We start from the raw sequence: 27,625 nt of genomic DNA, 5'->3' as shown, positions 1-27,625 counted from the left end.
CCTGCCTTTGGCCAGCCACTCTGTGGACTGGGCCAGAGCACAGCTATCGCAGGAAACTGCAATTGCGATGGAAAGGTGGGAGAGGGAAGCTGCGTGCTTTTTGCCATAATCAGTTCTCACTTTAACAATTGTAAACAGACTGGCACCAGAAAAAGGTAGCTTTTCTCAAGTTTTATTGTAAAATCCTCAGAAAAAAGAGCATTTACAATGACAATACTTTATGATAATTTGTGAGTCATCGTTATAACAACTGGTACTGCAAATACACCATGTGTTCGATACTGTGTAATAGGTCAAAGTAAATACAAACTTATTTCAAATGCCACGTACGATTACTGTGTTGGTACAAATTTCTACTAAAGTTGATGTATTAAAAATAATTTATATATATTTTATAAATAAGGAAAAATTCACATGTATAATAATTACAGGAGGCCTTTTGAGAAATACTGGTGATTACAGAAAATATATTTTGGAGTCTACACAACTGTTCAAAATAATGTAATCTGCCTTGACATGAGAGATCTGAGAGTTTTCTGAGGTGGGGAAGCATGAGACTTGAACAGGACAAGTGATGTGTGTGGCTTCACATCTTGAGGGTCACTCAGCTGCACTACAGCATGAAACGGTGTGTGTGACCACGCCAGCAAAACTCCATGTCCCGTTCTGTTTGAGATAATCTCACACAGCCTTCAGGAAGCATGAGAAGCAGGGGAAAGGTAGGAAGCCCCAGGGCGGGGCCAGGCCAGGAAGGATGAGGGGACCGGCCAGCTGTGGGAGCCAGGTGGGGAGGGTGTGGGGAGCCGTGGGTCTGTGTTGTGCGGCTTGCAAGCCTGTTTCCCTCACCCTCTCCAAGTAGCATGGGACCCACAGCTCTTCAGCCTATGGTAGATGTCATGCTGGGCAGTGGATAAAGGTTTAGATTTGGGGCATTTTCTCAGTTTAGAGCTCTTGGGCTCTTGGGCCTCACAACCTAGCCAATACTCATTGCTCTTACTCAGAAACAAAGCTCTGATCCTGATGAGGGTGCCTCTGAAGGGCAGCAGTCTCTGATCCTGCCAAGCCATGTCGCCAGGCTTGGTATAGGGGTGAGTCAATAGTTATGGCTTTGTGGAGTGCTGGCTGAGCCCTCTAAAGCCCTCTAAGGCATGGCCCATGTTCTCTGGGGCCACACGAGCAAGGGTTGGTTCCACATATGTAAAGATGACCTTGGAAAGAAGCATGTGTGAATTGTGGCTTTTTTTTTTTTCCTAAAGTACATGCTAAACACTCTGAAGCCTGAAGCCTTGCTGTGAATTTTGAGGAAAATCCCGAGTCTTATATTCTCCATAATTTCACACATTGTATTTAGTTAAATTAGCCTTCCCCACTTGCTGCCCACGGCTCCAAAGGAGGATGTGGGTGCACAGGACAGTGCTTGTGTCCCAGGGTCTGCTGTGTGGCTGCTGCCTAAAGCATGCAGGCCCAGATAAGATGCTCACATCCTCAAGTGACTTAGCAGGTAACCTGGGAGAGAGAAAAGCAGGGAGTGGATTACATCCCACTGGCTACTCGGGGTCTTGTAGTCACACCCTGAAGATAGGCACTGTATTTTTTTCTCTTGAATTTTTAAAGCCTCTCTGTTTTGATGATCTCTAGAATTTTGGAGAGAAACCAAGGCAGCAAGGGACTTTCTCGAACAAAATTTCTTTGCCTATGTGCCGGTCTGGGAGCATGCAGTAGTCTCTGGCCTGTGAATGACTTCCGGCTTGTACCCCAAAGCAGGAAAGCAGCACGGGTCAAGGCCCCAGGGTGGGGGCTGGTGTAGCAGTCAGGTCAGTTGCTCCTTGAATGGCAGGAGCTGTTGTGGAGTGGCTCATGAGCAGAGGGCCCAAGAGACAGGAATGGAACAGGAAAGGGGGAGAATAAAAAGGGAATGGAGGGAGGTTGGGGGGCTCGGCCCTCTGAGAGATGAGGCTTGGCTGAGATGTCATGGTCTCTCTGTTCCTGCCAGATGGCACCTGACTCCCTGATGGTTCTGAGACAGCTCTCTAGTCTTGGTCACCTAGCTCCAAAGGTCTGCAAGCGAGGGTTTGGAGGGTGTGACTCTGGGCAGTAAGGGGCTGTGTCCCCATGGGTTCTGACTGTTCTTGGAGTGGAACCTGGGTCCTGGGTGAAACTGTCAGGACCTCTGTGGCAGTGCTGCAGTCTTCCTCTGTTACCTGCCTGGCCTCCTGGCTGGGGGTGGAGGGGAGTAGCATTCCAGGGGTGCTGGGTGCAGGGGAGAATGTGAGGTAGATTGGTGGATGCATAGGAAGGTGGGAGTGGTAGTGTCACCTCTCCTGGAGGCTTGTTTCTGAAAAGGAGGGCTGAAGAGTGGGAGAGAGAGTTGTGGGATTTGCTAGTGAAGATGGTTCAGCATCTGTAATATTAGAATGAAACACATCATGATACATGAATCAACTACACTTTTTAAGCTTCATGTAGAAAAATATATCCAGAATGAATGTTTCACAACTCAGTTCGGAAATCTTCTGTAGTTCACAGATTATTGGTCAACAGAAAACAAGATGTGGCCGTACAAAGCCAACTCCTGGCTGCTTTCCTAAACGAAGGCTCAGCAGTTGCAATCTCTATGGCAGCAGGCCGTTCTCTGCTTTATTTGGGGTTGAAAGCTGGCTTCCAGTGCCTACCTGGAATCGGGAGCTTTGTCTGCACTGATGGAGACGGGGAAATGGCCGGGTTGGGGGTGAGAATTGCAGGGGCTGAGCGTCTGTCCCTGGTGATGCTATCTCTAGGTCAAAGTACCTGAAGTTTGCTGTTACTAGTTGGCCCTAGCCGGGATTTACAGGGCTCTTCCAGCTTCTTCCTGGAGCTTGGGGGAAAGGAGGACACTCAAATGTCTTGGAGGCTGAGGAAATAAGCCTGGGCCAGCCCCAGGCAGGGTGGACTGGGTCAGTGTTGGTGAGGCTGGGATGATGGCTTTGGCTGTGGGTGTGGCACCTGTCAAAACTCCTCATGCAAGAGGGTCATGCCATTGTCCAGAAGCTGGCAGTCCCCCTTCCTGCCATCCGTTTGGGGCTGCTTGGGTGGGCTTTTGGACCCAGAGCCTTTATGCGGGGATCTGCCCACTGGAGCAGAAGAACGAGGGCCTCCATTTCCAAAGCCTTCCTGTCACCACAGGGGCAGATTATTTGTCATTTTGGAAAAAAAAAAAACGAATTTTTGTGAAATTAACTTTATTTCAAAATAACTGAGGGAGTTTATATAAATAGCTTTCTTGATGATTCTTTTGGTAAAGTCAGTACTTCTTTAATAGTGTAAAATATCAGTGGTGAATTGATTTTGTGTGTTCATCAGAAGGATTACCTGCTGGGCTTGCTACAGGAGGCCCCATGTAGGGAGGCGTTTCCTACCAGGGGCTTTCCAACTGTGTTCCACGAACTTCTTCTGGGGCAAAGTGTGGGGGAAAGCTCAGGCTGATCTGGTCCTCCTCCTCCTCCTCCCGCCCCTGACTCCCCACCTTACCAGCTCTATCGGCTTCCTTGCTGAAAACCATTTACCTGCCTGCATTGACTTTGCCTCCTGGGGCTGGACTCCTGAATCCCTGACCTAGGCTTCAGGCCTGCTTCGATTCAGTTGTGTCTGGCATGCTGTCAGTGAGACCTAAGCCTGCCGTCTCCAGGAACTGCACTGTGGGGACAGTGAAGGGAAGATACGCTTTTTAGACGCACTTCAAGACGGAAGGGATAGCGGGAGAGGGACAGGTGCTGCAGAAGTTGACTCCGTCCCTCCCGATTATTTTAAAAGGCCAGTTTGGGTTGAACTGGTCTTTGACTTAGGAATCCTGCTGCCCAGAGAGGCTGATGTTCTGGCTTGCTCTTTGGTGGGACTTCTCCTCCTTTGGGCTCAGAGATCCTTTTTCTGTTAGGGGCTGACACAACTGAGTTTTTCCAAAAAGAGAAGTTTATGAAAGTTAGAGTATTTTGGTGGTAAAAATGGGAGACTGGGAGTGAACACATCAAGATACTGAGACAGGAAAAAGAAAGGGTGAGATGTATCGTCCATGCATCCCCAGCTACTGTGGAACTGCATTCTAGGATTTTGAGGTTCACTTCCTCAACTTACATCTATACAGCAGTCCCTTTAAAATAAAAAGCATGAACCTCCATGTCTAGGCACACCCCTAGGAGTCACAGGGGACAGGCGTTTGGTGGACTAAGATCCATGAGATATACAGGACAAGTGATTATCTCATGAGATCTGTGGTGGGCGATGCAGGCGGCTTGGGCAGCAGGCGGGAGGGAAAAGGAGCTGTGCGTGTTGAGAGTGACACAGAGTCTAGGTTTTCCTCTCCTCGAAGGGGTTCGTTCCTCAATGGCAAAGGAAAATCCTGGTCTTGTCAGCAGGTGAAGGTGGCCAAATTAGCAGACATCTGTGGTAAGACCACTTCTCCCAACCCCATGTGGCTTGCAAAATGGTCATTCAAACCAGAACACATGTAAGTTTTGGCCACTGATACGTGTGAGAGGGAAGGGGAGCCCGTTTTTGCTGAGCGTCTCTGATCTAGGCGGGTCTCTAGGGGTCTGCGTGGGCTGTACTTCTTCGATGCCCGCCTGAGAGTCACCACAGCCTGACGTGGGGAGAATGCAGTAGTGCCAGCCCGCCGCCTTCCGATTCTGGGTTTTGCAGTGCGTGTGTTTTGACTGGGGAATGTGGGTAAGAAAACCCTCGCTGAAATGTGCTCTCTCTGCAGTGCTGATGCGGAGATGGGGTACCAGAGATGAGCAGATAGGCCACAGGCAGAAAAAAAAAATCTGTTTTGAAAAGGTGTAGCTTCAGGAACTCACCTGGCTCCACTCGTGTCCTTGGGGTTTCTGCACTGAGCCTGGAGGCCACCCATACCTTGTCAGGCAAGCCCAGTCTGCCCTGAATCTGGGCCACCAGACCTGACTAATGAGATGTCCCCCTTCTGTGCTGAAAAGCAGGCACACAGAACTTGTCCTGGTCTCTTGGGATCCCAACACAGAACCAAGTCCTTACCAACAAGGTGGCCTGGTCTGCTCTCGGAGAAGCAGAGTGGCCACAGTTGACTGGGCGGTATTCTTAGATCATTGTTCTTTCTGGCTGTGGACTGTGGGGTTGTGACCCCCCAGAGACTCAGCCTAAGGCAGGGAAGGATAGAGTTGGACCTCGGAGAGCATCTTTCTGCTTACTAGCATTTGAGATTATAAAAAATTATTTTTTTAATCAAAAATTCCCAAAATAAAGTGAGTGATTTCCCCATCCCCCAAGATGCAGTCAGTCTTGTTGGCTCTCCCTCAGGCTTACAGCAAGTCAAATGGAAAGAAAAGCAAAAAGCAGCTTTGAGGGAGAAGATGAGGTCCCATGCGAGGACGGATGGGCTTTCAGTTCAGGAGGGAGGCCCCTGCTCCTGGTCAGCCTCTGCTTCCGGGCCACTCCATCAGGCCGAGGTCTGGCTGGGTCTGGTGGTAAGGGACAATGACTATGTGAAGGCAACCGACAGAGGTGTCCGCCTGGAGAGCAGGATCCCTTGGTTCCGTGATGTCCCCAGGTCCTATGGCGTGCAGCTTGGCACAGAAATGATCCCTTTACACAGCAGCATGTGTTCCCATCGTAGCTGAAGGCGTAAATCATACTTCCTAACAAAAAAACCCCGATCTTGGTAGCAGCGCATACCTTATACTAGGAAACTTGCAAGGAGACCAGTGTTGAACCACAAAGCGAGTACAGGTTTTTGCTTTTGTCTGTAAAAATGTACAGCGCACCTGCTTGGGCTGCAATGTCAGGATGAGGGGAAGCTCCTTGGCCCAGGGCTCTGCTCTGGGCTCTTCATACCTCACCCACCCACACCACTGTGGTCCCCCCCTTTATGCCTGACACTTCACACCGTAGTGTGTTTTGTCTCCCATTGATGAGGAACAGTGACTCTTGGGCTGGTGTGAGGAGGTACTGTCCGAACAGCCCACTGTCCCTCATGACTCGGTGGGTGCACCTCCAGGGCTGGGCTGGCCCCGTAGGTGGCTCCTTTAAGTTCTTCAACATGCCCACCTTCCCCGTGGACAGCTCCAGGAACAGCAGGTCCGACTCCGTGTGCAGAGCCGCGTAGATGTTGTATTGATTGCTTTCGGTGAAGGAGCGCTGGAAGGCCAAGTCTGAGATACCCGGGTTTATTTGCAGGTTGTACAGGGTCTGGATCTCCCCCCGCACCGTGATCTCCTGCACGTGCAGCCAGGGGCTGTCAGCGGCAGCGCTGACTATGAAGCGCCCATCAGGGGATGCGTGTGGGGTGCCTGTTACATCGCCATTGGGGCCAACCACAGAGTCTGTGACACTGTCAATGAGCAGCTGTCGGGCAGCAGAGGTGGGGCTGTCCTGTCGGCACTGGATGAAGAAGTAGCCGCCCAGGTGGGTGTGTGCCATGGCCTGGGGCACACAGCCATGGTGGTGCAGGCTGATGGTCTTGAGGAGCATCAGTGTTTCCAGGTCCACTTTGTGGACTGCAGGGTCAGACTTGTTGAAGATGAAGCCAAACCTGGGAGGGGAAGAACTGAGGTCAGAGGTCGAGAGGCTGCTTCCAGGGTTGGGGGGTCTCTCATTTGTCTTAACAATTACAACGTCTGCCTTTTCCCTTTACCATCATCCTTCAGTGATCTAATAGCCTAGTAATAAGATCTACCATTCTGCAGGGTATGTCTTCAGAAACATATTATCTATGATCTCAATCCAAACATAGTGGAGTTACAAATATTCCTGGATTTATGCTCTTGTAACACACACCCTTCTTTGGAAATGATTAAGGAGAAGGGCAAGAGGGCCTTCAACTGCTTCTCCTTTTGCAATGCCTGTGATCTGTTTCCCTGAGGCCCACGTCAGCTGGAAAGGGGCGCGTCTGTGTCTGGACGGTGAGCATGGAGGAAAAGGTCAAGAGATCCCTGCCCGGACTCTGCCTGTTACGAAGATAAGACAGGAGATCCTATATCCTCACTGTTGTCTAAACTAACTGGTGAGAATGTGAGGATGCAGATGCAGCGGAACAAGTGGAGATTTCCTATTAATACCCGCTTCCCCTGGAAGGGGAACCTGTGTGGGTAGTCTCTTCTCTGGCTACACTGGTGATGCGGGTAGGAAGAACCCTGGGCACTGGGGTTGAGGACAGCTTTCCTCTCTGGAGCCAGATGGCCTGGTGCCGCCACACTGCCCTGCTAGCTGCAGAGTCTAGGGCAGGCTGCTTGCCTCTTTGAGCCCCAGCAACTCTAACCAGGGTAGCTCCTTCCTAGGGGTATTGGGGGATTAGATGTAAGAGGAAACTTTGGCAGAGGGACTCAGGTGGGTGGGAGTTGCTCACATCTGGACTTTCTAAAATTCCTCTTTGGAGGCTGGTTGAAGTGTGGAAAGGCCTGACTCCAGGTAGGACTTCCCTTTGATCCTGAGTGCCTGTGCCTAAATCCCTTGCTCACAGAGGCCTTTTGTTGCTGTATATACCTACAGGAATAGAGCAGAAACTCTTTTATAATTTTCTCTAGAAAAACTGTACCCCAGAGTGGCGGAAAATACTCCCTCCCTCCAAGGTGTATCTTTACAGCATCCTTAAAGTACCAGAGCATCGAAACAGCAAGAAAGAAAACTCTGCTCTTATAAGAAACTTTAAAGAAAAAGCCACATATAGGAGCTGCAGAGCCTCTTGAGTGTGCCCGACCCCCAGCTGAACACAGCTGCTTTATAAGGGCTTCACCATTTAATATTCTCTTAGAGGCTCTTGCACAGGCGCCCTCTGCAGTGAGAGGGTTCATAAAGTGGCTTTCTTCCTTGGGTAAGGGTGAATGGGTGAATCTCCAGCATCAGCTTGCAAAAACGAATCACTTCTTTCTGCAGAGAGGTGCTTGATGGTGGATTATAGAAAGGCATAAATAGTGCTACAAGACATTTGGAGTCTTGATGGCTTAGAGACAGGCTTGGTCGTCTGGCAGTGGTAACGATACAGAAGATGTTGGGGCTCTCTGAGGTGAATAGGGATGGGGACTGACCATGCTGGGATGAGGTCTGCAGTTGAGGCCATGGCTCTTATTACTGGGTGGTGGTTTTAGGTAGTGGCAAACCATGGCAATCGGGAAGTCTTGTCTCTTTGTGGACTCTTTGCACAGATGCTCTGGGGGTTCCTAAAGTATTATGGGCTGCGGTTAGACAGGAATGTGAAAGAATGGTGCAGTGAAAGAAGACTTGGCTTTACATTTAGTCTGACGTTGCCAATTCCTAGCTGTTTGGCCTTGGTCAGTGTCTTAACTTCTCTGATCCTCATCTATAACATAGGGGTTAAGACCACCTGGACGAGATTTTTGTGTCCAGCAAGTAGAGGGTGCTCAATTTATGACTACTGTTTTCTTCTTTCCTCTGTTGCCCTTACCTTGAGGATGGGACTTCCTGACCTTTCTGGGCCCCCGAGGGATTAGGAGCTGCGTGTCTTCACTATAATAGAGTCACTGACCCCAAGCAATGAGGACTAGGCTCTAGGTGTGTTTTACTGGACCTTTTCTGTTCCTTCTTGATGGGGTCCAAATTTGGCATAGGAGGAGTGGGGGAGACAGAGAAATAAGCAGGTCCCATGCTGGGCAAAGCTGCCCCTTGCAGGGCTGAGCTGGGGTGGGAGTGCCTTAGAGACATCATGGGCCAGTCTCACCTGATGTGGTTGATGATGAGGTTTGTTGGGGGAATGAAGAAACCGTCCACTCCTGCGAAGGGTGTGCGGATGACATGCTGGCCCTGGCCGGCGCTGGCTTCTGTGATCACCTACGGCACAGAGTGGGAATCCTAGTGAGGGCCCATGCAGGTGGGGGCCGAACCTGGAGACACCCCGGCAGAGGGGTGCTTGGGAGAGAGATGACTAACAAACCTTAGTCTCAGGGAAGAGGTAGGAGCAAAGTGGGAGCAGTTCAGGAACATCCTAGGCAGGTACACATTCTTTCTGGGAGAGGAAGTGGTGGGACAGGACTGTTTGCCCGAATTGCTCCTGCCTTCTTGGCTAAGCCGGCCTTGCTGCGATTTGTCAGCCACCATGACGGCGAGTGAGAACCTGAGGGGTGGTGGTGGGGTTTCCAAGGGAAGTTGCCAGAATGGAAACATCACTCTGGTTGCTCAGAGACCACCTCCTCCCGCAATGGGGAGTCCCACCTTCTCAACATGTAGGCCATGCTAGGGAAAGAGGGAGAGGGCTTTCAATCACGAAATGTCAGGTGGTAGGACTGTGTGCTGGGAATTCATTTTTCTCTGGTGCCAGGTGCCTGGGCCAGTTTGTTGGTAGTCTCTGTTGGATGCTGCTTACAGGTGTTCTCTGAGGTGCGACTCCAGGATTGATGAAAGTAGACATCCTATGGAATGCCACTCTGAGATGCTCGGCGTCTGTTTAATGTCCTGCAATTACAACGCTGGGAAGAGGTCCCGGTCTCACACAGGAGACGTGCTGTAGAAAGTAAGCAATTAGGCCCTATGCCTTGTACAAATTGGTAGTGACAGAGCATGGCTGCCTCTGTTTCCCTGGAGGTAACCCTTTCTCCCCTGTGGACTCAGCAGGAGGAGACGAGAGCCCTTCCCTGGTGTGTCCCAGCTGCACTTGTGTCAGGGTGGGTACAGTGGCAGCTCCGAGCAGAAGCCAGGTGGTGTGTAAAGTCAGTGGTCCGAAGTCCCTGCCATGAAAACTCTGTGGTCAGGCTGGACAGCCCCTCTGTCAGCTGGCGAGGCCCGCGCCAGCTGGCCTGTGTCCTCTCACCTTCTGTGTGTGCTCATCAGCCTTCAAGTTCTAGGCCACTGCCCAGAAAGCCGCAGACTAGTGGACTGATGAGGGGCTTGGCCAACTTGTAAGCCCTGAGGATAAGCCCAGACCATCTGTGCAGGAGAGGAGGCAGAGGCTGGGCCCCTGAATGGGAAGGTGAGACACTTCCTGATCATGATATTGTGGCCATGTGTGTAGAAAAGAGGGTCTAGACTTCGGCAGCCTGAGGCTGGTGCAGGGTTAGGACTGTCTTTGGTGGGGCCTGTGACTCCCATGCTGAGAGCTCTGGATGCTTCTACTTTTTAGGACTGGAACTGTCTTCTGGCTTTTATTTTTATAACAACACAAACAGCACCTGGCCTGCCTCTTCAAGCAGGCTGGAGGCTTGTGTCTTTTTTCATCTTGCTTTCCTCTGCAGTTGGCAGGCAGAGTGCTGGGTTGGAGCGATGCGAGCCGTGATTTTCAGGCTTGAGGCAGTCCTCAAGTTGCATTAGGTTATTTCTCTGTGACTTTTTTTAAGAGGCCAAATGATTACTTCTATGGCAAGCCCATAGCAAAAAAAACTCATAGCAGTGGGTGGTAAGAAAATATCAGCATTAAGAAGCAAGATCTTAGAGAGTCTGAAAAGAAAATGCCAGGGAATTCCAAGAAGCCATGCAATCATTGCTTGATATCAGGCCTGTCATTTTAGCTCATAGGAGAGATGGAAAATTACAGGCTGTCATCGGTCAGCGTCATTCACGCTTCTCTGCTCTGACACCCTGTACTCAGAGGTTACTTCATCAAAACGCAGTGGCATGGACCATTGAACCGATGTGGGCATGCCAGCCTCGTTTCTCTGAGTCATGAGTTCTTCCTTGGCGTTTTCTTGTGTCCTAACACACAAGTGCCCTAAAGATAACTGTCAAGCCCCTCACATTTGCTGGCTGTATGGGTTTGGTTCAGGAGATAACGGCATGTGCCTGGATCTCAGGATATGCCCATCAGTTGGCAGGGTGGCGACAGGAAGGTTGGGCATCTCCCTCAGAGGGGAGTGTGAAACCAGCTGGGAAGTGGCATGGGGAGAGGCTGGGAGGCAGCTAAAAGTTGGCCTGGGAAAGGGGGTGGGCCAGAGAGTGCTGGGCAGCATTGGAGAAGATGCCACACATTCAGAACCTGGGTGCTGAGGGAGGTCTTGGTGGAGGAAGCCTTGTTTTTTACAAACACCTTCATGTAGTCTTCTCAAAGTGTGTTCAACAGATCCTTCAGTGCAGGATAGTTAGAAACAAAATTAGGATATTATTTTTAATCTCTTACAAATAGAAACAATGCAGTAACAAACAGTATTTTCAAGAGATTAAAAATAATGTCCTAGCTCAAATTTTTTTCCACATCCATCATGATGGCCTTTGGAAAAATTCTGAGAAGTTGAGTTGCTGGATTAAAAATTATTCTTACACTGGCCAGGCACGGTGGCTCATGCCTGTAATCCCAGCACTTTTGGAAGCTGAGGTGAATGGATCACTTGAGGTCAGGAGTTTGAGACCAGCCTGGCCAACATGGTGAAACCTCCATCTCTACAAAAATTACAAAAATTAGCTGGGTGTGGTGGGGCGCACCTGTAATCCTAGTTACTCAGAAGGCTGAAGTATGAGAATCGTTTGAACCCAGGAGGAGGAGGTTGCAGTGAGTCAAGATGGAGCAACTGCCCTCCAGCCTGGGTGCACAGTAAATTCTGTCTCAAAAAAATTACTCTTTCAGGCTTTTGGTTCACACTTCCCGATTGCTCACTGCAATGGCTATACCAGTTGAATTTCTGGGAGCAGTTTTTTAAAGTACTGGTTTCCTTAACCCTAGCCCACAGTGATGAAGGTAGGTTTATTTAAACTGTTTTATGCTTTTTTTGTGATAGTGTGTATCCTGGACTTCACAGTTATGATGAAGGAAGCATCATGCTCTAATTCCTGGTATTACACGTTCAGTTTTGTAATTTAGGCAAAGGTAAACTATTGGTTATTAGTTTTAGAGAAGTAGTCTTTATTGTACTTAAAAAATGTCCTTCTATTCCTATTTTTAGGCTTTTTATTAAGAATGCCTGCTGTATTTAATTAAATGTCTTTTCAGTATTTATTGAAAAACATCCTTCATTTTTTCTCTTTCCATGTGTTGGTGTTATGAATAACGTTGACTGATTTCCTGACAGTGAACCATCACTGCATCCTGGGAATGTGTTCCCTGCTTGAGAATTTAGACACATTCCTGGACTCTTTTTCTTTGTGTGTGTGTGTGTGTGTGTGTGTGTGTGTGTGTGTGTGTGTGTGTGAAGGTATTCTGTGTATCATTTTAATCATGTTTACACACATGCGTCTCTCCTGTGAAACTCCCATTTTAAAATAAATTATTCTTGCATAACATGCCTGGATTTGTATGTTAGACAAGGACATGGGGCCAAGTCATTGTTTGGATTCCAGTCATTCCTGCAACCAAAACCAATGCTTCACAATTTATTCATTTTTAAAAATCACAAGCCATGTGGTTTCAAGGCGCTTTAATTTGAATTCGATTAAAAAGAATTTAACAAGTCAACTTTTCCCAAACAAAACTTTATTCTACTATTTTCCTTAGGAGCTCAGTGAATATAAATACTAAATTTCAATGTAAAATCTTTAGAAACACCTTAAAACTATTTAAACAGTGGTAGTTTGCATCTCCTTGTTTGTAATCACTGAGCCCATGAAATTCAAAGCCAGACAAATCCTTGCACTACTAAGAGTCATAAGCCTGAACATCTTAAACAATATCCTCAGTCAAAGCTTTGGAATCCAGTAAGAATCAGGAAAGGAGTGGGATTCAGGACATCTGAGCACAAACTAGCACAACCCCACAAAACATGTTCGAGTTTTCATCCTGGACCCTATTTCTAATAGCATGTTAGAATTAAAAACAGAATTCTACCTCTGTACTTATAAGTGAGATTAGTCTACAGTTTCATTTTTATATTATTTTAAATCAGGTTTTATAATGACAATTACACTGGCTATTTAAAACAAACTAAGGAGCTGTACGTTTTCACCCTATGGCCTTGGGATAGTTTAAGTAAAATTATCTGTATTTTGGGGACTTGACAAAACTCAGCTATACATTTTTCTATAGTAGATTTTTCTTGAAAAAATCCATGGTACTTGCTCTAGTTCAAGTTTCTTTTTTGATAAGTTAATTTTTACATTTTGCAAGCATTCACTCATTTCCTCTAGGTTCTAACATTTGTTGCCTTAGAGTTGCAATGCAGTGTTGTTATTTTTTGAGATGGAGTCTTGTTCTGTCACCTAGGCTGGAGTGCAGGGATGTAATCTCAGCTCACTGCAACCTCTACCTCCTGGGTTCAAGTGATTCTCCTGCCTTAGCCTCATGAGTAGCTAGGATTACAGGATTACAGGCATGTGCCACCATGCCCAGCTAACTGTTGTATTCTTAGTAGAGATGGGATTTCACCATGTTGGCCAGGCTGGTCTTGAACTCCTGACCTCCAGTGGTTCACCTGTCTCGGCTTCCCAAAGTGCTGGGATTATAGGCGCGAACCACCGTGCCCGGCCTAGTGTTGTATTTCAATTCTTTTCATCCTTCTGTATCTGCAATAAAATTCCCTTCCTCATCCCTCATTCCTCATCTATTTTTGTTTGCTCTTTTTGTTTCTTTGAAGGGTTGTAAAGAATTAATATTGTGAAGGATTATTCTTTGTTGCCACTTTTGTTCTCTTTCCATTTCTTAGAACAAATACTTCCTTTTCAGGCTTTTAAGCCACAGATATTCCTTGGTACTGCCTTCTCTGCATCCCGTTAGTTTTGATACAAAATAGTCTTTTTCATTGCTTTTGAGACCATTGGTAGTTTTCCTTTTTAAATTTCCTCTTTGACCCAATAGATATATCCAGGAATGTTTCTTTAATTATCAGAAAATATAGCCTACAACATCTACTTTTACAAAAATTCAAAGTTTCTTTAGTGATATACTTTTTTATATGTGGGCATATTAAAAAATTTTATGGGACTGATGAAGGTTTTCTGTATTAAACCAAACTTGTTTATATTATTCAATTTTCCTGTCATCCTGTCTCCTTCGTGCGTACTATTTATATTTTAAATTAAGCTCTTATGTTAATCACTCGTTTTATGTATTTATGTTGTTTGATATAGATCAGCTATTCCACGCTTAGTGCTCGGAACCCTAAATTCCACACTGCTTGATGCCAGCATTCCTGCGTGCGTTTTGTTCACCTGTCATCACTATTCTCACCACTTGAAGGGCAACCTTTTATTATCACTTTGTGTTTCTTGGAAAGAAGTTGTTGCTAGTTTTCCTTCGTTTCTTTTTAAACCCAATCTGCTCATCTCTGCTTATCTCTGCTTTTAATTGGAGAATTGTCATATTTGGTGTAATGAGATGTTCACTTCTCAACTACCGATTTCAAACAACATTGTCTGTATCCTCTCTTATCACAATCAAGTGAAGTTCTGAGTATTTTTACTTCCCCTTTCTGCATACTCCCTATTTTATTTTTCACTCTGTCACTCAGGCTGGAGTGCAGTGGCATGATCTCGACTTACTGCAGCCTCCACCTTCTGGGCTCAAGCAGTTCTGCCTCAGCCGATCAAGTAGCTAGGACTACAGGTGCGTCATCACGCCTGGCTCATTACTGTATTTTTTTGTAGAGACGTGGTTTTGCTAGGTTGCCTTGGCTGGTCTCGAACTTCAGAGCTCAAGTAATCCTCCTGCCTCAGCCTCCCAAAGTGCTAGGATTACAGGTATGAGCCACTGCACCTGGTTCCTGCTCTTATGTTTAGTTACAGCTTGGTATCAGAATTTATCTTTCATTGTCTCTCTCCTAATTGAAATGTCCTCCACGAGCACTTATTACACATTTCCAGAGAGTCTCTCTGCACCCATTTTACTTTTAACCTTAGATCTTCCTCTCCTGCTTCATTACTTACCACTATCTCTGTCCACCTTGATGTCTCCAGTCTGGGTCATTTGATGTTTGTCTAGTATCTTTCCTTAGGTGTGGCCCATGAGTGACGGGCTCCCTGAGTTCCTCCCTACTGATATATCCTTCTTTTGTCCTGACAGGTAAATGACATCTTGCTTGGGAATAGAACTCTTGGAGCATGTAGATATGATTCCACGGTCTTCCAGCTACTATTGCAGGTGAGAAGTCCACTGTCAATTTGATTAATTTTTCTTAAAATTTGGAGTTCCGGAACTTTATCACTAGTGAAGAGATGTGTCATTTCTCATCACTTTAGCCAGGGACTTGTAGATCCCTTTTAATCTACAAGATTAAGTTTCTTTAACTTGGATATTTTATTGGAAACTTATCTTTTCTTCCCACTTCACGTCTCAACCTCTTCATGGGTTTTCTCTGTGATTTGAGAGAGCTTTTTCTTTTTCTTTTTTTAAAGACAGAGTCTTGCTCTGCGTAGAGTGCAGTGGCACCGTCTTGGCTCAATGCAACCTCTGCCTCCTGGGTTCATGTGATTTTCCTGCCTCCTGAGTAGCTGAGACTACAGGTGTGCACCATCAAGCCCAGCTTATTTTTAATATATATGGGGGTTTCACTATGTTGGCCAGGCTGCTCTCAAACTCCTGACCTTGGGTGATCTGCCTGCTTTGGCCTCCCAAAGTGCTGGGATTACAGGCATGAGCCACCACAACTGGTCACATTTTTGAACACATCTATTGCAGTTTTAAACTGGGAAATAATTTTTGTTGTTTTTCTGGTGGCCCTTGAATTTTCTGAAATGCTTTCTCATTTTTTGTGGTATTTCTGGCAACTATATTTATTTGGGCTGGTACTCTGTTCTGAGTGACCTTTATTCTGGCGTCCAGGCTCTCTGATAGGTTATTACTACTTTTTGTCAGCTCACTGGGCCTAAGAATGGTTGGCAGCATCCCCTGAGTGACAATGGCCTCAGCATATAGAAACTGAAGTCATGAGTGGTGCAGAGGCGCAGGTAGGTGGTCAGTCCCTGGAGGAAGGTCCTCCAGACCCTGGTCTATCTGCCCTCTTGCCAGTATTGGTCCCAGAGGGTTCTGGAGGGGAGTTAGCTCCATTTGCGGTTCTTCTCACCTGGGGTTCTGAGAGAGAGAGAGATACCCAATCTCCAGAGGGATCCATTATATGTAATGAGTTAACTTTTCTGCTGTGCACCCAGAATGGTTCTATGCACCAACTTTGGGAGAATTGAGAAAACAGGTATTCAAATCACTTTTTATAAGGCTCAGTCCTCTTACGATGGGCAAGGCTTGGCAGGGCAGACTCAAGTTTCTTAAGTCAGGGTTGCTATTGACCTTTCCTGGCTGATGGGGGAAGGAGTTCCACGGATGTCGAGCCCAGGCTCTACCCGAGGGAGTGCTAGATGTTTGGGCTCCAGGACCACATTGTCCAGGGTGGACCAGGTAAATTATGGAACTTTTCTATATTAACACACTGTAAGCACTTAGTAAGTGGGCTTTTGTTTATGGATGTAATTGATGCTGCCTCTCCTTCTTCACTGGCCAACATCTTCTGCTTGCTTTGACGCTATTCTCCAACCTCCCTTCTTACTTTTAGACCCCAGAGCCTCATTCTGTTGGGACCCAGGAGCTATTGGCTTGAGAGAGGCAAGATGTGGGGACTGGGTGCCACGTTCTGGGTGTTGTGAAGCCAGACTCCTATTCATCATCATCACTGCTGTCTTTAATTGCCTGGGAGGGGCATTGGGCTGAGGCTGCTTCCTACTCTCTCCTTGAGCCTTTATGGATGTATTTGGGATAAATGTAATCCACCACCTGGGGAAGCAGGAGATTCTTATTTTATAGAGTGAGAGTTCTTCTCTCAATGGAGTGTGGGCATCAGCCTCCATGTGCTCAACATACCTGGAGGCTTGGTTGGGACTTGTGCACGTCCCCCCAGCTCAGGACCCACACTTGATCATGTGACTTGTCATAGGACAGCTTAGCCGGCAGAGGGTCCACACCTATGGACTTGAAAAAAAATAGTGACAAGTTGGTCATCGTTGTAAGAGCTGACATGATGGTATTTCTGAGTGTTGTATGCATGGGCTCACTCCTGGGTGAGGGAAAAGCCAGTCTAGGAGTCTTGCCAATGGTCCCATTTGGGAGCCCAGGGCAGAAGCTTCGCCTCTGGCTTTTTTCTCAGAGGTGTAAACTTAGTTGTCGATAATGTTCCTTATTTTCCTGCATGTTTTACTTAAAGGGACCTGGACCAACATGGCAAAAGTCTGAACACAGAGGCTTTAAGTGTGTCACTCAGGAACCAGCTCTAGGGTTCCCTCCCTCTTCCTGGAAGCCTTATACCCTCAGCATCCTTCCCTAGACTACTTTGTGGCCTGGATTCTAGCCTAGATTCTGGTGAGTTGGTCCTTCCTCCTAGGTTATCTTTCCTCCTGGGTCATCTGAGGTGGACTTTGAGATCATCCATTATCACCCCTCTCAATCTTTGTTCTACTCTAAGCAGTTTCTATCTTGCACAGCTTTTGACTGGCGCCTCTGGGACTCAGACTATAGCATCAGCAGACATGCGTTTTTTTAACTGCAATACTGCTATCCCCTGATGACACAGCTTCTCCTATGGCTCTGTCAAATGAAAGCTGTTTTCTACTTCTTATAATATAGATTACCCACTCAAAAACTCCATTCTATAATGCTCGCGTCACTAGACTATGGCCCCCTGCTCCTCTTCTTGGTCAACATTCTAGTCACTCGCTTTGCTCACTGTCGTCCTCTCTACCGCTCACTTGGTCACTAAGTTTGGTGCCTTCAAATCCACGTGGAAGATTCATCCGACGCCCTCCTTTCTTAGTTCCTTCTTGGTTTCAATGATCTTTTCTTCCTCCCCACCTCAGCCACCATAACTTACACTTGGTTTTATTTCACCCACCTATATTCTAGTATTCTAGTCTTTCCAATGGGGTGGTGGGGGTGGGGGAGGGAGAAAAACTGCATCATCTCTGCCTCCATTGGTCAAAACTTTTCTAAAGAAGTAAGTTTTACCAAGTTTCTGACTTCATGCCAAATTCAGAGATCATTTTGTAATCCTCCTATGTGACATTTCGGTAAGATTCCACATGATTAACTCTACCCTTACCTCATGTGGCCTCCCGCTGCCCTGGCTTCTCCTCTTCATTCTGCTTTCAACTTTGACCTTTGATCATCTTCTCTCTTTCTACATCCTTTTACTGGCATGTCACGGCTTCTAATAACCACCTGTACCCTGATGACGCTAGAATTCATTCATCTGTTGATGATCTCAACCTAATGTATGCAGAATTAAACTCTTTTTTCCACCCAGCTGAAATATATCTCTTCTCCAGTCCTCACCATCTTTAAAGTCTCCCTTTTCTATCTTGCTTTAATTTAAAACTCTTATCCCCTAAGCCTTAAGTAGACGCTGTTTTTATTTTCATATCCCAAGTCCTTTGTGGCCTCCAGCAACCTATATTTGCTCCTGCCAGCTTCTCTTCATTCACCAAAGGCTTTAGCACTGGACATTGTCTTCCTCTATCCAGAACTTCCTAACCCATCAGTAATGATACCACCTTGACAACACATTCTTCTCCAGCTATTCTGTTAATTTTTACTCTTCACAGCAAAAATTCCCTAAAGTTTGGACTTTAGCTACTCTCTCTCCTTTCTACTTAACCTTCTCTCATTGGATTTCATACTCTTATTCTGAGGTGGTGTGGAGCAGGAGTCTGGAGAACTTAAACCAAAAATCAGTCAAATTCAGGACAATTTTTCACAGTCTGTCTCACTTTTTCACAATTTTTCACCTGTGCTGAGGAGCAAGGCTATAGCAGGGAAGAGACCTGATCCTGGTGAACAAGCTCTAGGATTAAGGGCAAATCAGAGGCAGGCTGAGTCCTACAGAAGCTTCAACGCAGTTTCTACTCTCTGCCTAGCAGAGGAAAGTGTAATTTTCTATATAGAGCATTTGGCATTAAAAATTACTAGGCATTCTATGACTGAACAATATAATGATGTAATACCTGAAATAAGAACTTAATGAAAAGGTTGACTAGAAATAAAATATAGGTTGACAGAACATGTTCCAGATTGAAGTAGAAAGAGACATGTGGGATGCAAAGAAAAGTCCTAACTTTTTTTAAGCAGAGTTTCCAAAGAAGAGGTGAGAGAGAAAAAGAGGCAGAACATTTGAAAAAAATAATGGCTGACATTTTTTCAATCTGATGAAAGATATCAATACACATATTCTATGTAAATTCCAAATCATAATAAATACAAAGAATACCATATGCGCACACATCATAAACTGCTAAAGACCACAGAGAAGAATAATACAGTACCTTCAAAATAGCAACAATAAGACTGACCACTGACCTATCAACAAAAATAACTGAAGATAATGAAACGATACCTTAGATATCTTAAAATGCTGAAAGGAAAGAACTGCCAACATAAAATTCTATACCCAGTGAAAAAAAGAATGTAAAGATATTTATTTGTTGTTTTAGAGGCAGAGTCTACCTGTGTCACCCAGGCTGGTGCAATCTCAGCGCACTACAACCTCTGCCTCCTGGGTTCAAGTGATTCTCCTGCCTCAGCCTCCTGAGTAGCTGGGATTACAGGTGTGTGCCACCATGCCTGGCTAATTTTTGTATTTTTAGTAGAGATGGGGTTTCACCCTGTTAGCCAAGCAGGTCTCAAACTCCTGAACTCAAGTGATTCATCTGCCTCAGCCTCCCAAAGTGCTGAGATTATAGGCGTGAACCACTGCGCCTGGCCTGAGAAACAGAAAGTAAAGGTATTTGAAAAGAAAAACTGAGAACCTGTTGCCAACAGATGTCCAATCAAAGTTGTGTTAGAACTATTCAGGAATAAATGGCAAATGTGTGGGTGAATATAGGTTAATGTCCTGTGGGGTTAAATTACATAGAGTTAAAATTCATTACCACAACAATGCAAAAGTAAGGGTGAGGGGGGGTTGAAGGAGTTAAAGTGTTTTAAGGTTCTAGCATTATTGGTGATATGAAGTAACAGTTTGTATGAGACTGTATGGATGCAGTAACACATGTTATAATGACTATGATGTTAACAGCATAAAAGAGTGCATTGTCAACAATAGAAAAAAATGTTTGCCAAATCCACAAGAAAGCAACATAAACAGGTAGGTCAAAAAAAGTAAGATAGTAGACCAAAATAAACTATATAATTAATTACATTAAATATAAATGGATCAAATATTCCAAGTAAAAGACTAAGATGATTAAACTAGATAAAAACTACACATGGCTTTATAAAAGAGCACCTGACATAGAAAGATTGAAAGTAAAAGGATGGAAAAAATATACCATGTGAACACTAATAAATCTGATTTAGCTATACTAGTGTTAGACAATAGATTTTCAGGCAAGCAGCATTACCAGAGATAAAGAGGGATATTTTGTAAGAATAAAAGGAAAATGATAGAACTTTGAGAAATAAAGCTACAACCATAGTGGAAGACGTTAACGCATCTCTTTGCAGCTGATGGACTAAACAGACAAGAAAATCATCAAGGATAGAAGATCTGAACAACACAATGAACCAAGTAGACATAATTGACACATATATAGAATATTGTATGTAACATCAGCATGCACATTCTTTTAAAGTGCACATGGAACATTTACCAAAATTGATCATAAGCTCAGTCATAAAACAAGCTTCAATAAATCTCAAAGGACTGACATTACAGATTATGTTCTCTGGTCAGGGGAATCAATAACAAAGAGACAGACAGTTAGAACATGTCCCATTGTATTTGCCAAGAGAAACACGACCCTACTTATTTCCAACTTTCTTCATATAACAAGCCTTTACTGGGGAAACTGAGCATTGTTGAAAAGATCCAATTCTGCTGACAGGTCTCACTTTAAATTTATACCCACAATTCTTAAGTGGTCCTTCACTGTTGCCCAGCAATCCTATCATATTTGCCTGGCCAGTTCAGTCTCATGTTCAACTTTTACCTATCTCTTCAAACCTCCAGCCTTGACCGAGACAAAGCAACTCAAAAAGAAGTTAATCTAACTACCACCCATTGTACCACCTATATGTACTTGGGCTTGAATGTAAAATGTTCCATTTCCTCCTATTATAATGAAAGAATGTGATTTTATCTGGGGCTAGATATCCGCTTGTGTGCTTTGGATTTCATTGAGTCCTGCCTAGAGTCAATGCAGGATGAGGATACAGGAAAGAAAGAGAAGAATTGTGGAAGCAGTTATTCTCAGTGGTGTACAATGCTGTAATGTCAGCTACTTTTAAAAAGTTCTTTTGGCATTCCCTTCCAGACACTGACTCATTTGTTTACATTTACTCCCCTTTATAGCAAAACCCTTCCATATGATTGCCTGTATTCACCATCTCCATTTCCTCACCTATGATTCTAACTTGAATACACTCCAGCAGGCTTGCATTCCACCATTATCCTATCTGTTCCTGCCAAGGTGATCCATGACTCTATGCTACCCAATCCAATGGTCAGTTCCCATTCTTCATAAAATACACATGCTCATCACAGCATAACTCTCCCTTGAAACACACTCTTCTCTTAGCTTCAGGAATCTCTCTCTTCCTCCTAATTTTCTTCCTACCTTTCATGTTACTCATCCCTGGTCTCCTTTATTGGTTTCTTCTCTCCTTACTGATCTTTAAATGTTGGAGTGCTCAGGCCTCCAACCTAGACCTCTTCTCCGTCTATACCGCCTCTTGGTGATTTCATCCAGTTTTGTGGATTAATACAGTTCATATGGTGACAATACCCAAAGAGGTATCTCTAGCTTAGGCCTCTCCTTTGACTCCAGACCTGTTTATCTAACTGCTTACTTGATTTCTCTACTTACACATCTAATAGCATTCTAAACTTAAATCACCCCCACATCTTCTCCCTGCCTTGCCCAAAGTAGTTTCATACCGCTGCAGAAACCAGTCACTGGAGATTTGATGGCTTTAATCAACACACATTTATTCTCTTACAGCTCTGGAGACCAGAAAGCCAAAATCAATATAAACTGGTGCCCCTTCTAGAGGCTCTATGGCAGAGTATGTTTCCATGCCTTTTTTCCAGTCTCCAGAGCTGCATTTCCTTTATCCCTTGGCTTCTGGCCCCTTCCTCCCATCTTCAAAGCTAGCAATACAGCATCTTGTTTCAGTTCTCACATTGCCTTTTTAACCTATGCACTCAAATTTTTCTTTACCTCCCTCTTATGAGGACATTTATGATTGCATTTAGGGTCCATCCAGGTAATCCAGGATAATCTCATTTAAAAATCCTCAATTTAAACACATCTACAATCTAAGGTGACATCCACAGGTTCTGCAGATTAAGATGTGGACATTTTGAGGGCTATTATTTAGTCTACCATCCACTGTAAAAGGCATCACCCTTCTACAGTTGCTTAAAAGACACCTCTAACTTGAATCCTTTTTCTCTCAAGCCTTATATTCAATCTATCAGAAAATCTTTCAGGCTTCCCGTTTAAAATATGTCCAGAAATGGATCATTTCTCACCACCCCCACTGCTGTTGACTGCTGTTGTCATCTCTTGCCTGGATTATATCAGACCAGATCTTGCTCTGTCACATAGGCTGGAGTGCAGTGGCATGATCTCGGCTCACTGCAACCACCACCTTCCGGGTTCAAGCAATTCTCCTGCCTCAGCCTCCCAAGTAGCTGGGATTACAGGGGCCTGCAACCATACTTGGCTAATTTTTTTTGTATTTTTAGTAGAGATGGAGGTTCACCATGTTGGCTAGGCCAGTCTTAAACTCCTGCCCTCACAATGTGTTGGGATTACAGGCGTGAGCCACAGCACCTGGCCCGTTTGTTTTTAACACAGCCACCAGGTTGATTCTTTAAAGATATAAGTCAGATTGGATCAATCCCTTGATGAAAGCCCTTCTGTGACTTTCTTAACTGAAATGTCCTTACTTTGGGCTTTGTTCGAGGCCCTGAGTGAGTCGACCCTACCCCTCATCACTGTGCCTGCTCTCAGAGTCTCGGTCCTACTTGGCATTTCATTCATCTCGAGGGAGAAGGCCAACTGAAAATAGTCTTCCTGTTCCCCTTTTGCTTTGAACCGGGTTTTTCATAGCCCTTATTACTTATAGTTCTCTCAAATTCTGATTTATGGTCGGCTCCCCAGCTAGAATATGAGTTCTAGGGACATTATTGCTCATTCATGGCTGTTTCCCTACATAGCAGACAATAAATACTTAATGAATAATTACACATGAATCTTTTATCCCTTCAGTCTGACCACCTGGCATAGGAGCTGGGGAGTGAGCAGGAAGCAAAGAAGAATGTGGCAGGCTGTGCCCCAGAATTGGAATTTTTCTTCACTGTATTAAAGAAGTGTACCTGCAGGACTTTCTGGGCTTGGATGTCGACCACAAGGACTCTGCTCAGTGCTGGCTGGGCCACGTAGATGTACCGGTTCCGGATGTTGACTGCAGACGCCCACTGGCAGGGCTGGGTTGCATTTTGTTCTCTTTGAGGACAGATCTCTTCCTGCAAAGGGGATATAGGCTGTCATGAGTCTTCTTAATCGCCCTTTCCCTTCAACATCTCTGCATACCCTCTCCCCTGAGCCTTCCCCCACTCTTAGAATCCTTTGGATCCTCCGAACAGGGCACCCAAGCCCTCCCACCTCACCAACTTCTCACTTAACACTCCTTTCAACTTTCAGGGCTAAAACTCCCTTTGCACCCTCTCAGTTAGCAGCTTCCAGATCCAGGTTCTTCTACTCTGTACACTACCTTCTCCCTGTCCTCATCCTCATTTAAAAAACCTCTGTTTATGGCCAAACTTCTGAAAGAGTTGCCTACATTCTTTCTCTACTTCCTCACCTCTCGCATGCTCCTTAACCCTCTGGCTTTAGTCCTCAGAGCTGACGTTGTTCTCCCCAAGGTCAGTTTGGATTCCTTACTCATTACATTAAACCTGTGTTGACTCTTCCTCTGTTCCCTGCCATCTATCCTCCCTCAGCAGCTGATCCTCTGTTGCTGGACTGCTCGGTGTGCTGATCCCTACATGCTGATGTGCCCAGGGTTCACGCCTAAGTTTCTTTCTTCTCTAAAATCCACCTCCTTGTTAATCTCATTAAAACCTGTGGTTTAAATACAGTCTATGTGCTCACAACTCCCAATTCCTACCTTTGGCTCAGGCCTCCTCCCTGAACTCGACTTGAATAACAAACTGCCTAACTCCACTTGGTTGTGTAATGTGCAACTTAAACTTAGACGTTCAAAATCAGCTCTTTAATTTTACTTCCTAATCCTGCTCATTCTGTGGAAAACCTGGCAGTTCTGCTGTTTTACTTCCATAGGCCAAAAACTTACAATCTAGTGAAGTGAGGCCATCTTTGATGCCTCTAATGTAGGCCCCAACCAATGTCTCACAAGTCATTCCAGCTTTACCTTCAAAATATATCCAGAAATAGGCTCTGATCATTTCTGCTCCATCAACCTGGCTCAAACCACATTACTGCCACTCAGGTGACTGCTATAGCATCCGGATATGCTCCTGGATTCTACCCAAGCCTCCCAACCTGTTCCTGACACAGCAGCCACAGGGATCATCGTAAAATTCAAGTCAGATCATGTGACTCCTCTTTCTCAACTTCCCCTCCACTCCCAATAACATTCTTTCTTGCTCAGAATAAAATCCCAAGTCTTTCCTACAAGGCTGTCTTCATTCGGTTTTGTTTTCTCTCTTACCCATCTGACTCCACGCCATGGGCATGCTCACCACTCCTCAATCATGCTGCTCTCCTGCCCAGGGCCTTTGCCTTGGCTGTTCCTTTTGTTTGGAATGTTCTTCCCCAGGTATCTACAGGGTTTATTCTCTCATTTCCTTCAGGCCTCTGCTTAGTGTCACCTTTCTGGGAGGCCTTCTCTGAACTCGTCTATCTCAGCCCTCCTTGTACCCCTTACTCTTACCGGCTGCATTTTGCACTTACCACTTGACTTTCTGCATTCATCTACCTGGGCACAGTCTTTCCTCCTTCACTAGATTGTAAGTTCCTTGAGGGCAGGGTCTTTGGTTCACTGCTATATGCTTAGCACCTAGTACAGTGCCTGGCACAGAGTCGGTGCTTAAAATATATTTGTTGACGAAATAAATGAGTGAAAAAGGGGACCTTTTTCTCCCTTGTCTTAAATGACATGTATCATGGTTTTCCTTATGACAGTGGCCCAACTCTGTCTCAGTCTTTTCTGTGGTTCCTCTTAGTCTATCCCTGAACTGTTGGTGACCCCTGGGTTCCGTTCTAGATGCCTATCTCAAATTACTTGCATATGCCCTTTGGCCAACACTCAGACACTGGTGGTACCCAGATCTGTCTTTATCTCAGAACCTTCTTCTCCGGCTCCCACTTTCTCTCATGCCACCCTCATTTCTTTCCTAGGTGACTGCAATAGTTTTGAGACCAGTCTCTCTCCATTTACTCTTGTTCTCATATTTAACCCTTATATAACCCCAATATGCATATGAGACATCTGCAGCTTAGAAAGGCTGGGTAACTTTTCTAAAGCTACTTAGTCTATAGCGGTGGGTTTTGAACCCACGTCTGCCTCACTCTGAAGCCTATGCCTTAATCTGTGACACCATGCTGCTTCCTTCTGGAAAAGTGTACATCTCAGCCAGCAGAGAGGCCTGACATGGGATGCATCAACCTCCTACTCACCAGCCCTTCAGGAAGAGACTTGGCCCTTTGTAACCCTTGTTAGGTGTTTGGGCATTTTCTAGATGCAAAAATCGTTCTTTGGGATTGTTCCCCAGCTCACCAGTCTTACGTTGCCTGAAACACCTTTAGGACCTCTCTTACTGTGTCTTGTGTCTAGCTTCTTATCCAGGAAAACTTAATCCTGGTTAGGATTTGAGAGATTCCCTCCAAGTTACAAGTTAGGTTATGACAAATATATGAGAAATTTGTGCCAGTGTGATGGAGTGCAATTATTTAAACCTAATTGCTAGAACTCTTTCTAACTGGCTTCACAGCTGTTATTAATATATGGAAGGAACATTGATGGGAAATAACACTTCTTAAAAATAATTAACTCAAATGAAATAGCCTGGAAAATAGCTTTTCCCAAAGCCACAAATGTGAGAAATGGAACAGCCTGAGATATACCAATAGCCAGCACAGCAATGCTTTAGGAACTTGCCTGGGCCAAGCCCACTTCCTCCATGGGCTCCAAGCCCATAACTATCCACTGAGTGAATTGTGCACACTTATTTCATTGCGCACAACTAAGGACATACTGTCTATATCCTCCAAGGGGAAGGCATATGGGGGACCAAGATGACCCTTTGGGATTCAACATGATAGTCCTATCCTCAAGGAGCTCAGGATATCCCACAAGGTCAACTGGGAAACAAGCCAGAGGAACAGAGGCCTAGTGTGGGGACCACAGCCCTGGGGGCAGCCTCCTGACAGCTGGGTCTTAAGACTATCCTGGAAGGGCTTTCCTGGATCCGCCATAGCAATCCTCTCTCCTGCCTCTGCCCTGAATGTTCCATCATTATTTTCTACCTGGCCTTAGTTCCCTGAAGGCCACTGAGAAAACACCTGTTTGGCAACTGTCTGTTCGTATTGCTGTCTTCATCGTTTGTGAATTTCTGGAGGCCAGGAACCCATTTGTACACTGCCTGGGCTTCAGAGGCTCAGTGCAGAGAAGTGGCTGCTGGATGAAGGAATGAGGGTTTTAAATTATTGGCCTCATCTAGTCCCCTCTTTGCCTTGGAAATAATTTGGAACTACACCACATATAGCAAATGGAATTTTAGAAATTAAATGGCATGCATGGTTAAAGATGGACTTTTAGGATTTTGCGTGTGTATGATGTAGAAGCTGCCCCAGGCACAGATACTTACATAGCTCATGAAAATCTTCTCTGTGGGTTTCAGGTGCCTCTGGATCTCACAGTCCACAGGATGGATGACAATGATGCCGTCGTCGGAGAAGACGTAGAACATGTTTCCCACGCTGAGGCCTGGGAGAAGCAAATGGAATGAGCATGCTCCTCCAAGCAGTCGGACCCCAGGCAGGGTCACACACAGCATCAAACACACAAGAAACCGGCCATGTGGATGGATCTGGGTCACACGCAGCATTGAACACACAAGAAACCGGCCATGTGGATGCATCTGGGTCACACGCAGTATTGAACACACAAGAAACTGGCCATGTGGATGGATCTGGGTCACACGCAGCATTGAACACACAAGAACAAGCAGTGGGCTCCTAGGCAGGGTCACGCGCAGCATTGAACGCACAAGAAGCCAGCCATGTGGATGCATCTGGTGCAGGCATGAGATGCTATTCCTGGTTGGGGTGGGGTAGAATGAGCAGCCAGCTCTTGGTTGGATGGGTGGAGAAAGGGTCCCCAGGACTATGAATCAGTAAAACATGTCACAGGCTATGTACAGCTACCCTAAGTCATCTAGAGTTCATTACAGGTTTTCAGATAAAAGATAGCCTTGGCTTTGACATACGTTTGACCTTTCCTGTTCTGAACGGGAAAACCTCCCTTGATTGTTTATTTTATATACTAGTCACATCAGAATGGATCAGTGGATGCCAAAGTAGTGAAGGCTTTCATTTGTTTGAGACGGAGTTTTGCTCTCGTTGCCCAGGCTGGAATGCAATGGTGTGATCTCAGCTCACTGCAACCTTCACCTCCCGGGTTCAAGCGATTCTCCTGCCTCAGCCTCCTTGAGGCATGTGCCACCACGCCCAGCTAATTTTGTATTTTTAGTAGAGACGGGGTTTCTCTATGTTGGTCAGACTGGTCTTGAACTCCTGACCTCAGGTGATC

At 45.6% G+C, this 27,625-nt stretch overlaps 1 protein-coding gene and 1 long non-coding RNA gene across 3 annotated transcripts in view; one reads left to right on the top strand and one right to left on the bottom strand.

The window, feature by feature from the left end:
* Nucleotides 1-159: 159 nt before the first annotated feature.
* Nucleotides 160-27,625, bottom strand: part of FSTL4 (follistatin like 4) — a 424,697-nt gene continuing 397,231 nt past the window's right edge. For both annotated transcript variants that reach the window (XM_032252787.1, XM_032252850.1), the window contains 5 exons: nt 26,682-26,800; nt 23,166-23,315; nt 16,658-16,765; nt 8,678-8,787; nt 160-6,535 (listed from right to left, as the gene is read on the bottom strand). In XM_032252787.1, the coding sequence (XP_032108678.1) occupies nt 5,833-6,535; nt 8,678-8,787; nt 16,658-16,765; nt 23,166-23,315; nt 26,682-26,800 (1,190 nt within the window). In that variant the 3' untranslated portion in view covers nt 160-5,832. The remainder of the gene's footprint in view (nt 6,536-8,677; nt 8,788-16,657; nt 16,766-23,165; nt 23,316-26,681; nt 26,801-27,625) is intronic.
* On the top strand, nt 806-26,800 carry LOC116533265. Its single transcript, XR_004261185.1, has 3 exons — nt 806-887; nt 14,870-14,947; nt 26,715-26,800. It is a non-coding gene; the product is annotated as an uncharacterized LOC116533265 (long non-coding RNA).

This window comes from Sapajus apella, unplaced genomic scaffold (assembly GCF_009761245.1).
Source record: "Sapajus apella isolate SASKATOON/1434 unplaced genomic scaffold, GSC_monkey_1.0 scaffold1, whole genome shotgun sequence".
NCBI lineage: Eukaryota > Metazoa > Chordata > Mammalia > Primates > Cebidae > Sapajus > Sapajus apella.
This window is presented reverse-complemented; position numbering and strand designations above follow the sequence as displayed.